At 46.4% G+C, this 16,668-nt stretch overlaps 1 protein-coding gene across 1 annotated transcript in view; it reads right to left on the reverse strand.

The window, feature by feature from the left end:
- Positions 1-6,208: 6,208 nt before the first annotated feature.
- The window catches only part of CNNM3 (cyclin M3), an 18,259-nt gene continuing 7,799 nt past the window's right edge, over positions 6,209-16,668 (reverse strand). Inside the window, exons 2-8 of the mRNA XM_006876622.1 lie at positions 12,881-13,024; positions 11,791-11,940; positions 11,379-11,548; positions 11,009-11,105; positions 10,449-10,582; positions 9,917-10,055; positions 6,209-6,273 (exon numbers count right to left, since the gene is read on the reverse strand). Coding sequence (XP_006876684.1) covers positions 6,209-6,273; positions 9,917-10,055; positions 10,449-10,582; positions 11,009-11,105; positions 11,379-11,548; positions 11,791-11,940; positions 12,881-13,024 — 899 coding nt within the window. The remainder of the gene's footprint in view (positions 6,274-9,916; positions 10,056-10,448; positions 10,583-11,008; positions 11,106-11,378; positions 11,549-11,790; positions 11,941-12,880; positions 13,025-16,668) is intronic.

Genomic DNA, 16,668 nt, shown 5'->3' on the forward strand with positions numbered 1-16,668 from the left:
ATGTGGAGAGACTGGGACACTCCTGAGTTGCTGGTGGGATGCAAAATGGTCCACTTTCTCTGGAAATCAATATGGCGCTTCCTCAAAAGGTGGGAAATAGAAGTATCTTATGATCCCACAATTCCTCTACTTGGTATTTACCCATAAGAAATGCAAGCCATAACATGAGTAGATATATGCACACCAATGTTCACAGCAGCACTAATTTACAATAGCTAAAAAATGGAGACAGCCAAGTGACCATCAACAGAAGAATGGACAAACAAACTGGTACATACACACAATGGAATATTATGCTACCTTGAAGAACAAGGAAGCTATAAGCTATCACATAACATGGATGAACCTTGAGGACATTATGTTGAGTGAAATTAGTCAGTCACAAAAGGAGGAATACTGCATAGGACCACTATTGTAAAAGACTAGGAAAAAGAACCCATACTAAAAGGGGTGAGGGGATTCTTTGATGGTTACCAGGGGAGGGAGGGGAAGGTGGAGCACAGGGTAGGGCATAGACACAGGATAGTTTGGGTGCTAGGGAGTGGGGGCAATACACAAGAAGGGGGAAAGGAATGGAAGAACAAGGTGGGTGGGAAAACAATTAAGCAGATTTGCATGAGCTAAGTGGGACAGAAGTAAATAATGATGTATGCACAACCTTGGAACAACAGGTCTCTGGGATACAGGGACTGAGACATGGATGGAATGGGGAAATAACGTTATGGTGCTTGGCTGTCTTTTGAATCTTAGTTTCCCCGCCATACCATTATAAAATAAAGAGCTCTGGTAGCGTAGTGGTTACGAATTGGGCTGCGAACCGCAAGGTCATCAGTTTGAAACTACCAGCTGTCCTGCGGGAGAAAGATGAGGCTTTCTGCTTCCGTAAAGATTTACAGCCTCGGAAACCCTGTACAGGGTTGCTATGAGTCGGAACCACAGCACATAACAACAACCATTATAAAATAGACACTTAAGGGGGAGAGAAAGGAATAGACAGAAATATCACCATAGAAAGTTTGTAAGTCCGTCTTCTGCCTGTAAGTGATTGGAATACCTAAAATGGGCTACAATGTGCCCAGTGAAGGAGGCTTCCTGCGGAGCCTCTGCATTATGTTAAGACCATAGGTGGAATCCTGAACCTCATCTAAAATCTTTCTGAGGTGGGAATTTCCACTGGAAAGGACAAGTAGACCAGCCTGGAGCAGCAAGAACAACAGAAGATGCTTCTTGGAAGAAAGACCGACAGGAAAAATACAAAACAATATAGGCAGACCGACTGATTACTACAAGAATAAGCAAGTTGCTAGCCCAGGAGACATCAAGGCAAGCAGTCGGGTCCCCTCAGAACAAACAGCCTTCCAAGACCGAGACTCAGTGGGAATACACGAGCAGACACATGCTCTGACTGGTGACCACGCTGGTCACCAATAAGGTGAAGTGAGGGAAAAACAGCAATAAATCTGCAAGCTAAGTCCAACCATGTTCAATACACTCCTGTGAACCTGGGTGGATACCTGGTTGGCCAGGAGTTTGGCAAGACCTGGTGACTCGGGGGCCCAGAGTCAGTGACATAGTCACAGAGGACTAGAGTGGAGAATGAAGCGTCCAGCTGATAAGAAGAGACGGCATATGCACAAGAACACCAAACACCCACACTTGCGGATAATAACCAGCTGACCTGGCTTCAATGGCTGGATGATCAGAGCTCAACTAGAATAAGAAAGAAGAGGGAAAAAAAGAGTAATCTGATACAATTTGATGAACTTGACCTACACCTATGGATGCAGTGGCTCAAGAGGGGATAAATCTTTACAGCGAGGATCATTCCTGCCCCCTCAATACATAGGTTATACAGAGATGGGCAATTTGAACATTGGCTACCCAAAATGGGGGGAGGGGGGGCTATAAAGGTAAGACGTGATTGGCTTACAAGCTTTCAAGAGGGAGTCTAGATAACAGAGAGCGTGGATGAAGGTAGAATCTCCACTGAGTAGTATCCAATCTGTCTGGGCAGGACTGATGAAAGGAAATGTGGATAGCACTCATGTGGTACAATACTGAATAATTACTATCAGGACTGACTGTGAGGGTTGAAAATGTAAAGGTAGATGTTTTGTAGCAAAAGGAGGCAGAGTGGTTGACTTTGCAGTCAGGTGCGGAGGGCCCTGGGACCATCAAGGGAGAAGAGCAGAGTATGGGACCCTACCCAGAGAAACAGTGATGCCAGAGATGGAGGCAGAGACGATGACGTAGTGAGATGGAGCGGCTGGAAACTCTAGACCCAGAGAGGGAGAAGTGCTGTGTGCTGACGACCAGAGTGCAGGTTTGCGGGGTGTACCATTTGGTTGTTTGATGATGCATGGAGGGAACTGTAACCATGGCAATGTAACAATATACGGTAGGATGAATATAAATTAGCTAATGTTCTCTCATGTAAACTATCACATAATTCATAGTAAAACATTAAAAAAAAGAAAAAGGAAACATCAATTGGATTTCATCAAAATTTAAAAAATTGTATCAAAGGACAAAATTAATTTAAAAGGCAACCTACAGAGATGAATGGATAAACAAAAAATAGTTTATATATACGATATCTAACATCCCACATAAAATGAAATTCATATACATCCTACAACATGGATAACCCTTAAAAAAAGGCTAAGGCAAATAAGCTGGACACAAAAGAGCAAATACTCGTATGATTCCATTATATTCATCAATTTGACAAATAACTATGAAGAAGAGATGTGCATGGACCCAAAGATTCGTGGTGACCATGAGACATGGGGAAGACACAATGGAGAGTAAGTTATTGCTTAACGGGTACAAAGTTAGTTGCACCACACTGTGAATGCGAAAATGGTCAAAAAAGTAAACTCTATGTGAGAGTAAGTCAAAAAGTACTGCTGTTAGGGTTCTAATTCACATATGCACAGGTTTATTTCAAACCAAAGGCATTTCAGTGTCTCTGAGATCAACGAATAGTTACAGGCATTCTCAGTAATACACTTCAGACTCCTTAGGACGCCTTAAAACAAACCATTGTATCGTGGGAGAAATTATTTGAGGTCAAAGCTAATTCTGATTTTTAATAAAACAAGTGAACATCCTCTCAAGTCAATGAAGCTTTATGTTTATGGGAATGCTGCCCCACATATAAAACGACTTTTCAGATGGAGCGAGCATTTTAAAGAAGGTCAGGAAAACCTCAAAGGTGAGCAAGCAGGAAGGTCAGCTCAAAGGCTATGGTGACTTATGTTTGGGGATTCCATCCCATAAGGTCAGCAGTTCAAACCCACCAGCCACCCGCAGGAAACCCTACAAGGGTTACTGAGTTGAAACCGGCTCGACACTCACCAACAAAGGAGAAATAATCTTGATTTCTTGAAGGACGAAAACGCTGCCTTCAGAAATGTATAGACCTTGATGGAGGTGGATACGTTGAGAAACCATAGCTTCACGTTGTAATAGTTTTGTTCAATAAGGGTTTCTATGATTTTGGAGCAATATTTTTTTACTTATACTTACATATTTAAAAAATATACAAAGTACACAGTAGTCAATGCTGAATGAGAAAACAAATGATGATGTATTACTATAAACCTACCAGAGTAACCAAATAAACAGTGACCCCAACAGATGCTGGGAGGGATACGGAGAAATGAGCACGCAACCACTGCCAGTGAAAACGGGGATGCTAGCTGGCAGCTTCTTTAAAATCACGTAAAAAAGCAACTACTGTACAATTTGATGTGGTGCTGTAGGATCAGCACTGCACTAACCACCAGGTTGGCAGTTCAAACCCACCCACAGTCACTCCTTGGAACCCCTACACAGAAGTCACTGAGTTGGAACTGACTCAATGGCACTGAACAACAACCACCATACAACTTAGTAATTACACTCTTGAGCATTTATCCTGGAGAAATGAAGCTTAAGGTTCATGCAAAAACCTATACATCGATGTTCATAGCAGCTTTATTTATGATAGCCTACAACAAACCAGATGCACTTCAACAGATGAATGGTACATCCACACCATGGAATACTACTCAGCAATGAAACGAATACTCGACTGACAAACTATTGATACATACAACCCAGATAAATCTCCACAGAATTATGGGAGTGAAAAACTCCAATCCCAATTATATACGGTCTGATTCAGTAACATCTTTGAAATGACAAAATTATAGATGGAAAACTGATTAGTGGTTAAGAGTGAGGGCTGGGGAGGGAAAGGGGCAGTCTGAGGGAGATGCTTGTGGTGATAGAAGAGCATCTGGACTGCTAAGCTACACAAAGAAGTGTGTTTACAGGGAGCAGAGGGAGAAACGATGAGTTACTGTGATGCCCACACAAATCCACATGTGATTAATCAATGTGGAACCCAATGTACCAGTGTCAAATTCCCGGGTCTGCTTTTGCACTGGAATTACCAAGGATGCCCCATCAAGGGAACTGGGACAGGTATGCGAGACCTCTGTGTAACTCCCTATAATCACTTCAAAACAAAAGTTAAGAAGGAAAGCAATCGTTTTAAATGCAACTTGGTATCCTGGATTAGATCCTGCAATAGAAAAAGGGCATTATTGGAAAAATGGGTAAAATCCAAAGTCTGCAGTTTAATAGTATTGCGTCTAGTTTGGCAAATTTACCATAGTTATTATGTAAGATGCTAACATTAGGAAAATCTGAGTGAAGGGTATATTTTATAAAACTAATATCCTATCCCTCTTTCCCCCTGAAAAATCTGATGTTCAGACCAATGAAATCGAAGTTCTTAGAAGTAGGACCCAGGTATCAGTATTTTTTAATTGGCCAGGTGACTCCAATGTGCAAAAAAGTTGAGAACCACTGTTCTAGAGAGAGATAATTTTAAAGTGTAGCACTGTAGGATAAGTTAACCGCAAAGGTTGTGATTCAAACCCACCAACCTCAGAAACCTTATCTAGGGTTGCCATGAGTCAGAACTGACTCCACCTGGGTTTGCTCTTGAGGAATATAATGATAATAAGAAAGCAAACACTACCAATGTTCTTTAGGCTATTAGTCCCATCATAAGGATCCAAGTTCCTTTCAGAAAGGTTCCAGAAATCCTCTTCCGCCTCATGATGCTCCAGTTCACATAGCTGAAGAACTATGAAATATGAAAGGTGAAGACAGGTAAAACTAGAAGACAAGTGCCTTCTCGGTCCCCCTTCTCTAAAACCTACAACTAAGAACAGGGGAGGGAAAAAAATGGCAAAAACTTGAAATGTTTGAGATGTAAGAAAAACTTAAGACTTCTCTTTTTTTGAGAAAGGTGATGGGCAATGTCTCTTGCCCATAAACAGCCCTCTCCTCCCTTATAGCCAGGCAGCATCCCCTACACACACGGAGGCCTGAATACTACCGGCTACCGGCATCTGGGACCAGACAGTGGAGAAGGGATTAGATGCAGCATAAGGACCCATTCCTCTGTGTGATCTCTTCTTAAAACACAGCAACTGACAACACTGTTAGTGGCAGTAAGCAAGACAGGCAGGGGGCAGTAGATACAGTAGGCCTCCTCCATTCCCTGTGTGAAGAGCTTGCTCTCTCCAGGCTCCAGAAAGGGTCAGAAAAGCAGTTTCTTCACAGGACGGAGGCCAGAGCTAGTGGGGCAGACTTGTGGGTGATCGTGCTTCTAGGTTTGGCATGTGGAACAGGCTGGGAAACGTGCTTTGAAACATGGTGCTGTAGACAAAGCTGTGGCTGTGAACCCCGGCCCAAACTGCGGCTCTCTGTGTGCTCACAAAGTGCTGCCAGCAGCAGAAGGTTGACAAATTAAAAGCCAAGTGAGTACAGGTCACGACCAGAAAGGCGGCAGCAGTCATGCACTCACATTGCGGCTTGGCTGGAAGAGGTATAAATACACTGCGCCGTCACAGCCTTCGGGAGAGGGCAAAGGCTGGGCCTTGAGGACTGGAGATGATAGCATTGCTTTTGTTCCCTCCAGAAGTTGGCCTGGCAGGCTGGGCCTCGTCTCCTTACAGGAGAGCAGGACCTATGAAGGCTCCGGGCACGGAGGCTTGGTTCTGAGGACAGCTCAGGACTGTCTACCAGGACCATCTAAAACGTGGCCTGGAGGGGATGGGGCAGGTTGGCACGAGCTATTCCCTGGCTCCCTCTAGTTCTCCACTTGCTTGTTCATTCCCCAGATCTGGGGCTGCTTGGCAAGAAATTAAACTCCTGGGTTGCGCCCAGGGCTTTCCTCTGCTGGGATGCCCGGTCTGCTGTGGAGGGAGCCTAGGGAAGAAAAAGACAGGAACATCACTATTAAAGCTAGTAAAGGAAGAAGATCCTATTAAAAAACAAATACGAAAACCCTTTATAGGCTAGGAAGGGCTTGTGTGACAGATGACCCTAAGGATACATCAGGAACATTAGCTGGGAAAATGGTGGGTCTCACAACAGAAACCACTCAAGGGCAGACTAGCTGCTACTCACTCTTAAAGGGGAAAGAGCAGAGCCGTGGGCTCGGCTCTAGGGAGGAGGGGCCTGCCTTGGACAATAAAACGCTTTTTGCTGGAAGGAGGTTTTATTAACCATTATTTCATGATCCTCTAATCTTTCAGAATAACAACATGAGAAATCGCAGTAAGGGACAAGAGAACTGCCTCCCAGGTGGGGAGACCTGTGTGCAGCACTAAGGTCTGGGAAAGCAAATTGAAGGGACAAGGAAAGGGAAAAGATATTTACCTTGGGTGTTTTCCCAAAAAAAAAATTGCTCACTAGAGTCCACAGTCATTTATCAACTGCAGTTTCCAAATGTGCCAAAGAGGGAAAGGTCTACTGGGAAGGCTAAAGAGAGCAGAAAGAAAGAAAAAAGAAGAGGAGACAAGCTGATCAGCGAAGCAGCAGAGACTCACAGCTCTGGGCAGTACCAAGGTGATGGGCAAGCTTTTGGGCAAGTAGAGTCAAAGCACAACTGCAGCCCACCCCATTCCCTGCTCCCCAGGACAGAAGCTAGTCGTTCTTAGAAAGACATCGCGACGTGGAAGAGTTGCTCAGAAGCTGAAAGGGCTTTCAACACGGTTCCATGCTGTAAGTGGGGATCAGAAAACTTTTTTTTCTGTAGTGCAAAAGCAGCCATAGACAATATGTTGTTGTTGTTACGTGCCAGGGAGTCGGTTCTGACTCATAGCGACCCTGTACAGGGTTTCGGAGGCTGTAAATCTTTACGAGAGTAGAAAGCCTCATCTTTATCCTGCGGAACAGCTGGTAGTTTTGAGGTTAGCAGCCCGATTTGTAACCACTACGCTACCAGAGCTCCTTATAGACAATATAAGGGTACTTCAAAAAGTTCGTGGAAAAGTTACATCACCCTTTAATTCCGTTTTCCCACAAACATTTTCAAGCTTCCTCATACATGAACAAAGAGGTGATTCAATAAAACTTTGTTTGTAAAAACAAGACAGCTGGCTGAACCTGTCCGCTGGGTCACAGTTTGCCAAACCTTGCTACGGATAATTGAAAATCATTGTCTTGATTGTAATCATTGCAATGAAACGATGAATGTAAGACTGATGTTCCCCCATGTAAACTATCACTCAATTCACAATAAAAACTTAAAAAAACAAAACATTGTCTTCCAAGCATTTCGTTGAGACTTGGATTCGAAAGAGGGATCAACATGGGGGAGAATAAAGGTACTTTTTTGGTGGGGAACCTTGTGCCAAAGGCTCCCAGGGTCTGGCATTATGTAAGCAGTGTGCCCAGTGAAATCTCCAAGTATGCCAAGCCCATAGGGACAATCCCACAGAGCTGAGGCAAAAGCAGAAAGACAGTAAGTGAGCCCCACTGGGGGTAAATGTCACATAAACACTTGGGGGAAAATATCCAACACTATGTTGCATTTTTTGAATAATTTGTTACAAAGAGGATCCACCAAATCAAAACCAAACCCACTGAGTTGATTCCTACTCATAATGACCCTATCGGGTGGAAACTGCTCCTTAGGGAGCAAGGCTGCAAATCTTTACTCCTGTGTTCCTGTGGCATTAATCAAGTGGCTGGTGTGTTCCAGTTCAGTTGGCAACCGGGTGCTTTAACCACTGTGATACCAGAGCTCCTTCAATGGCCCACAGTCACTATAAAATGATTCTCTAATAGGACTGCCCAATGAGTAGCCGAAGCAAAAACAGATGAAAACTATCCCTGAATATACAATAAAAAGTGGAATGAGAAGGCCAATCTTGGATTAGGTAGGTCTGTACTGTGAACAAGGAGCCCTGGCAGGCTGTGGGTTTGGCTTTTGGCTGCTAACTGCAAGGTCGGCAGTTCAAGCCCACCAGGTGCTCGGCAGGAAAAAGATGAGATTCCCATAAAGATGTCTTGTCTCAGAAACCCTATACACAGTCACTACATGTTGGAAGTGACAAGATGGCAGTGGATTAGGGTCTTGGTTTCAGTCCCTTCAACACAGGACGTGCGGTTGGAGGAGCAGATGGAAAGCCACAATGGAATGGCTCACGTTCATGCCAACAAGCATTTTGGCTGAGGAAACTCAAGTCTAATGTGATGGTGTGAACTTCCACCCTCCAGGGTACTTGCACAGGTTGTTGTTGTTGTGATGTGCCATAGAGTCGGTTCCGACTCAGCCCCCTGCATAGGGTTTCCGAGGCTGTAAATCTTTACGGGAGCAGAAAGCCTCTTCTTTCTCCCGCGGAACAGCTGGTAGTTTCAAACTGCTGACCTTGAGGCTTGCAGCCTGATTCGTAACCACTATGCTACCAGAGCTCTTTACTTGCATAGGAGGTGCCCCAAAAATGAAGTGACACCACAGAAGATAGGCCCAGAGCCAAGTTACCCTCCAGGAGAGCCCCACCTGAAAGGGCTGCCACTCATGCCCAGCTTCCGGACTTGAAGGGCATCAGGCACACCCGCATCTGCGGCCCCCTCATTCAATGACACCTAGAACTGCTGAGCACTAATGTGGCTTCTACCTGCATGCCACATCACAATTCATGAAGCACTTTTCTATATAAAAACACCTAGAAGTTCTCAAGCCGAGGGCTAAGTAACGAGAGCTGCTCCCTGAGGGAGTTCCCACTCAGAATGCTGGGTTCCAATCTGGCACATCCTACAGTTGACCTCTCTGTCTCCATTCTCAAAACAGCAGTCCACATGAAGCTCTCAGCACAGTGCCTGGCAGTATGGAGGAAAGCTCGTCTTCCTCCCTGGGGGTGGGGGTGGGGGCAAGTATACCAGGCTCAGCTCCTTTCACAGTCGCTTTCTGGATTTCAGGCAGCCCTGGACATCTCTGACCCAAACCAAGGTGCTCAATCAGAAAAAAAAGTGTCTTCTTGGATCACAAGAACACAGAAGCACCCAGAGTTTTGACCACCTGTACCCAAGGCCTACATTTCCCAGCACTCCTGTCGGTTCCCTGCCTTCCAGTGCAGGGGCAAGGTTGGCCAGCTCACCTGCCTTGCTCCCACCATACCACACAACTCTGTGTCTTCCAATGTCAAATTCCTGCTCTTAGTGGCAGGCTTTAAATATAAGCACGACTTGACCAAAGTACTCAGTCATTCTAGAAATGTTTCCACCAACCCACCACTATGCCAGGTCTATCTGTGACCAAACCCTAAATGCCCAGTACTGTGTCTGAACCTGATCTTATTCCCATTTAGTCGTTAATCCCTAACGAAGTCAGACAACCCTAGCCGACTCATGAGAGAAAACAGGGACTTAATATGCTCTTACTTTACATGCAGGCTGTATAGCTCAGTGTCACCATGAGCTAGTTAGAAGCAGCAAGAAGGGAGGCAGAACAGAATGTGGGGAAAGGGAAAGGAAAGAATGCAGAGCAGGGTAGCTGAGAATGGATGTATGTGCTCAAGTTGGAAGGTCTGGCAAAGCATAGGCTGTGCCCATGCAGGGTTACCTGTTGCTGCAGCCATCTTGTCACCGAGGAGCCTGGTCTGGCTGCCTGGCACTATCTGGAGGTCCGCACTCTCAGGGGACTGTGGCAGATTCTGTGCTCGGGTAGCCAGGAGTGCATTGAGGTACTGCAGACGTGTAACCTGGAGAAGAGAAAGCATTACCTGGCAAGTGTGGCGTGAGAGGCAGAAGGTAAGATAGGCCACCCCGCTCCCTCCTGCCCACAAGCACCTGCATTAGACTGGAGTCACAAGTGCAAAGAAGAGATCAAAGAACTTTAAAACTGTTAAGGACAGAATAGAGCAATTGTGCAAACTGCCTTTCAGACCTCCAATGGAAAGCAGGTGCACAGGCCTGGGGACAGTACCAGGCCACCAGTGGGCAAGTGGGCCTTGGGAGAACCACGGTCATGCTTCTGAGCAAGCATAGGGTCCTGCTCTGGGAGGTCTTGGTAGAATCAACAGAACTTACTCTCAATACACACAAACATGTGATCAGCTGGTCTAACCCCTTGGAGACATAAAGCTGGTGGTCACCTTAATGAACTGCAGGTCAGAGAGGGCCCTCACAGTGTAGTCAGGACAATATGTGGAAGAGCGGGTGCCATCAGCTGGCTCGGACTGCAGGTCATGGCGGATGGATTGGAGCGAGGACACTGGGGACTGGTGGACTGTTGAACGGAACAATCAGTAACGTGGAAGCCACTGCTGGGAACTGTGCAGTACCAGGTGGGGTGATGCAGCTGAGCCTCTAATGCCCAGTCCCTGAATCACCACCTCCCTCACCCACCTCACTCCCACCCTGCCCCAGAGAAGACAGCTGAGGAACTCTGAAAAGGAGTGCGAGCTGAGCCAAGAGCCCAGAAGAAATGCTGCCCCTCCCAAAGACGAGGAAAGTCTTGAGTCCAGAGCATAAGGGCTGCTGGCTGTGAACCAGCTGTGGAGAAGGAGTGGGCTCCGGTGGAAGGGCAGGCTAGAATCCTGGGCATGGAGACCTATGGCAGCAACTAGAGCAAGGTGTAGTGGGATCTGCAAGGCAACGAAACCCAGTTCAGTGCCCTCACCCCAAGTGTTAGCTGCAGGGGACTACCGATCACCTGAGGAAGGTGCTGCCAGGGCAGATACTCCATAGTAGGTGAAGGCCCCATTCTCGAACTTCAGGCCCTCTTTCCCAATCTCCACCTCAACCCTGCCCTGGGAGAAAGGGAAGAAGGAAAATGGGGCAGGAAAGGCGGGAGGGGAGGAAGAAGGTAAAAAGGGAGGAAGAGAGGGAAGGAGGGAGAGAGGAGGTAAAAACAGGTGTGGCTAGATTATCTTTCCTGTCAGAAAAGAGCGCAAAAAGAAATCATCAACCCCAATTACTAGGGGGGGAAGGAAAACGTGGATGTCCCTGTCCCCCGCCTCTTCTCACAGCCCCTTCCCTATTTCATGAGGAAGTGGGAGGACGCAGCCTAGCAGCCCAGTTACCTGTAGGATGAGAATGAAGTAATCCACCGGCTGGCTGCGCTGGTACAGGTAATGGTCTTCAGCCAGACAGTGGCTCTCATCAAACCTCACTTCCTGATTGACACTGGGGTGTTTAAGCAGGTGTAGAAGGACCTTCTCGGAGATTCGCAGGGGGCTGAATACATCCACCTCTGCCCCGTGGTGGGAAAAAGTGACAGTGTCCACAAGGACCCAGACAGCTGATGAAACCACACCCAACTCTCCCAGGCTGAGGACGCCACCTGTGCTTGCCCGAGCTCACACCAGCTTGGTGGGCCCTCGGTCACATGGCAGCCCTGGGTGAGCTCTAGCTCGGAGGTTCTCCTGGGGACGCTCTGCTCACTAGGAACGGGGCCCCACCTGACAGGGAGCACAGAGCACCATTCACCCTCACCTCGGGAAAGGAAGCGCTGGGTGGCCAAGAGCAGCTGAGGTGAGATTTTTACTTTATATTCATCATCAGACACCTTGAACAGGGAGAATTCCTCTCTCCGCTTCAGAGGGGCACTCAGAGAAGCAGGCTTCCTCCTCGCCTTACTGTCCCCTGAGGTGGTAAGAAAAAGGTGTGCTTCTGCATCCGCAGCCTGCCCAGCCAGAGGGACCACCTGGCTCCTTGCTCCCAAGGGCTGAGGCGCTCAGGGGACAGAGAGAGGACATTAGAGCCCCAGGGCACAGCCTTGGCACTGCTCCCTCAACAGTGCCTAGCTGCCATTCCTAACAAGCAGTAATCCTGACATTCAGGACAGAGGGTGCAGCAGCCCCCGTTCCAGGCAAATCCTGAGGAAGAAATGCTGTTTATCTTGGATGTGGTTAACGATGAAGCCAATGTAACAGCAAAGCAATTGAGAGACCTTTCTCTGGAAGGCGTATATCTGACAATGGTGCTAAACAACAACAGCTAACCTGGTGACTTTGTGCCTAGGATAGTCCAAGGGACCACAGTGAAGATACTATGTTTTGGGAAAAGATGCTAGAGGCAGTGACAAGCTTGAAAGTATATAGCGGTGAGTAGGAAGTGCCCCAAGTGCTGTCTGAGGCACCAGCCCTCCAGCATGGGTTCTGCATCTGCCTTACAGATCTCTGCCATCGTTCTGAGACAAGGGCCCTTTGTACTGAAGAATGGAGTTTCTTTGAGGAAACACATCCACAATGTGAGAAAGCAACTGTAGCAAAGAAGACAAAGGCCCATTAAAGGCAGAGCCCTCTCCTCTGGCAGAGGAACAAACAGCTGCTAACAGAGCCTCAAGCAAGAACTGGGTTTGCAAAGCCTCCAATGGGGCAGGTTAGCAAGGTGTAGAACCAAGATAGAAGTGTTAGTCCTTCTGGAGAGGGGAAATTCTGGCCGTGTAGGAGTGGGGGAGAATGGAGCCTGGCTGGGTAACAGTTCTGGCAGAAGATGTCAGCAAACACGACTCACACCAAGAGAAGTGGAGACCCACTGCCCTCTGATACATACAGCTAGCTCAATCAACTTGAAAACTCACGGTAATCTTCTGACTCATCCAGGATCTCAGACTTGATGATCTCCTCAATGACGTCCTCCAGGGTGACCAGGCCCAGGACCTCGTAGAAGGGGTCACCCTCACCCTCGTTGTTTACCTTCTGCACGATGGCCAGGTGGGACTTCCCTGTGGTGAGGGGACACTCATGTTAATGACTTGAGGCCACATGAGTCCCTGCATTGACCTACACTGGACACACAAAGAGCAGAGGCCCAGGCAAGAAGGTGGACTGCCCGCAGGGTGCTATAGCTGGTCATGTCCTCTGCCCAACTCCACCTGGGAGCTATGAAGAAGGCAGAGGCAGCTTTCACTGGGAGGAGTCTTATGTCTGACCCTCACTAGGAGGCAGCCATCCAGACGGGAGCTTTCGATCCACCACAAGGACATCTGAATCTTGGGCCATCTGTCCTTCTAGCCCAAAGTACCTGGAGCATACAGCCTGTCCTACCAGTGCCCCCAAAGTCAGTATCACCTGTGCAGAACCACTATCCCAGGATTGCTATTTACCATCGTCCTGCATTGGTCTGCATACCTCTCCACAGACCAAAGGCTTCTGGGTCTGCCAGTAAGAGTAATTTTTGCAGCAGAGAGTAAAAGGACCAAGTGTAATAAAAAGAACAGTGACCAGCAGGAGAGCACGTAGATGAATATTAGAAGGAAAACCACTATTCTACCTGGATGCTCTTCTAGTTCTCCACTAGTACAAGCCCACTGAGAGGGCAGACACTAACATCTGTGTTCATACAGTGTGGCTAGAGCTCCTGGTGTGGCACTGTAAGATAAGCCCTGGACTGCTAACCTCAAGATCGCTGTTCAAACCCATCAGCCATTTCTCGGAAACCCTACACAGGATTGCTATAAAGCGGAACTGACTCAACAGCACTTTAACAACAAACAACAACGGCGTGGCTAACAAGGGCACTGACTCCAGAAACAGCCTCCCCTAGAGACTCTAGCTGGGAAAGTGGAGTCAGCCTGGCTCTCCAGGGAGCATCTCCAGAAGCAAAATGAGTCATACATAGGAATGCATTGCTGTCACTGCTAGCTGCCATCAAATCAACCCCAGACCATAAGGTACATCGCCAGGCCTTTCTTCCTATTCTCTCGTAGTCTGGCTGCTCCACTGAAAGCTGCTCAGCATCATAGCAGCACATTAGCCTCCACTGACAGACAGACGGTGGCTGCACACGAGGGACATCAGCTGTAGGGTGGCCGAGGATTCCATCACTGCACCATCCAGCCCTCACTGGGAACTGGTCATTTTGAGCACAAGCTGTATAAGGAGGAAGTCAGCACCCAGAACTTTTTCCTCTCCTGCTCTGTGTTTTTTTTAGCTCACTTCCTATTTAATTTTGCTCCTTCATTTGTTTGTTTAATGAGGAAATATAACTAACTTTAAAAAGAGTCCTGCCTCAGAATGCCCGTCAATGTTGGAGAAATTTCAATGTCTTTACATCAGGAAACCTGGTAACTGAACGTAAGCCACATATGTAATCTTAGAGCCTCCAGCAGTCACATTAGTAAAGCAAGAAGAAAAAGGCTAAATAATATAGTCAAATTAATTCCATACCCAAAACATTATCATTTCAATATGTAATCAATATAAAAGTATTAGTAGATACATAGGTACCCCTCCCCTGAGTTTCAAAAGTTCGCTTTATGACACTTTACTTCTCTAAAAGACCCGTATTATTACCCATTTTTTCTAAATGAAAGAAATCCAAAGAGAGATCAGGCTTACTGGTTTGAGACTGGTGGAACCCTGAAACCATGGTCCTTGATCAGCCTTCAGGTTTGAAACTGAACTCGTCCCTACGGTTCAAGTTTTAGCCAAGCAATAGACAGGCACATGTTATTGTTTTAAGTGTGGTCAAGTCTTTTCCAACTCATAGGGTCCCGAGGAGCAGTTGATGAGTTTGCCCCACAGACTTTGTGTTTAGCAGTCCAATGCTTGCCCTACAGCACTAAACCAGGATTCCAGATAGAAATGTGGTGCAGACACCACCATCAGTGAAATACACAAACATAGACTGGTCAACCATTCAAAATCAAAAGGATAGCATTACCCCTGGATAAAGTTCAGAAGGGTGGGGAAAGGAGAAGGAATGGAAACCACAGGGAGGAAGCAGGGTGAGTGATGTTAAACCCAGAGGACTACAATCAGTGAGATGAAACAAGGCGTATGATTTGCTGCAGGTAATACTGAAAATCTGCTCTGCAAACCTTCACTCATTCACAATATAAAGTTGAAAGAAAAAAAGGGCAAAATCCAAAGAGGATTTTTCACTTTTGTAGATAAAAAGCCAAATGAAGAGTTCAGCAAGTCACTGGAGAGGTAGTACAAGCCCCAAGCAGCAAGAGTGGCGCCACCAAGCTTCTTCCCAGGGAACTACACTCAGCACTGAACTGTCCGTGGACAGTATATGTTGGTGTTAATTTTAGGTTTATGTGTTGTTTGGTATGATTTGGTAGGTTATATTTTGTGTTTGGGAACGCTCAAAAACTTTTCCATATAAATGACTGGTAATATAGCTCCTTCGCTTTAAGCCATTTCAGGTTTTGAAAGGTTTGAGGAACATTCTACTTCAGGAAGCTTTTATCACTTTTTAAAAAAATACTCTTTACAATCTGATACAATCTCCACTAGGTCTGGTTACATTGCCACAGGCAGCTAGCAGCTACAGCTATAATAACTAAGGCAGTTCTGGATTAAGGGAACTGAAATGAAATTCATCTCAATTATGTCCCTCCCCTCCGCCCCTGTGCACTCTAATTGTTAATACTGGAAAAAACTTGGGGTCAAAGCAAGCATATACCTGCACTGTGGAATCCAAGACTCTTCCCACTGTGCTATAACGTGCCAAGAGTAAGGGTACTTTTTGCTTCAAGAATCTTTTGGTAAAGCAAAAACTCAAGTTCACTTATTTCTTTATGTGAAATCATACTTTACATACTGTTACGGATTGAACTGGGCCTCCAAAAATACATACTGTAAACCCTAGCCCCTATATTGGAGTCCTCGTTTGGTGCTGCAGGTAAGCAGGACTGCTACCTGCTAACTACAAGGTTGCCGGTTCAAACTCACTACCTACCCACTCCTCAGAAACCCTATACAGGGTCTCTATGAATCTTATTGACTGGATGGCACTTCACCACCACTCCTGGATCAGTGGTTATAGTTACATTTGGGTAGGGATTTTCTTTGTTGTATCAATGACACAGTTTTAGTGTGGTTGTTCTGAAGTGCCCTTGAGTTGGTTCCAACTCATAGTGACCCTGAATAGGGTTTCCAAGGAGCAGCTGGTAAGTTTGAACCACCAACCTTGCGGTCCAGTGCTGATACTACAGCACCAGTAGGATGTGTCTTAATCTCTACTGAGATTTAAATAGAGTAATTGAGCCAGCAATAAGTAAGTGGTGATGGAGGATGCCAGGTCACATGAAGATGACCAAAAGCTAAGGAACAGAAGAAGCTGAAGAGAAACAAGGAACATCCACCAAAGCTAACAGGGTGAAAAAGTCTTCCCCTGGAGTCAGCACCATGAATTCAGACATTCAGCCTCCAACGAACACGGTGAGTAAATAAAGCTGTTTGTTAAAGCCACCCATTCACATTTCTGTTGTTATAACACATTGCTATTATATGCCGAGGAGTCGGTTCCAACTCATAGACACATGTTGTTATTGTTAGGTGCCATCGAGTCGGTACCAACCCATAGCAACCTTATGTACAGCAGAATGAAACACTGCCTGATCCTGGGCCAACCTCA

Source organism: Chrysochloris asiatica, unplaced genomic scaffold, assembly GCF_000296735.1.
Source record: "Chrysochloris asiatica unplaced genomic scaffold, ChrAsi1.0 scaffold00395, whole genome shotgun sequence".
In the NCBI taxonomy this organism is placed as follows: domain Eukaryota; kingdom Metazoa; phylum Chordata; class Mammalia; order Afrosoricida; family Chrysochloridae; genus Chrysochloris; species Chrysochloris asiatica.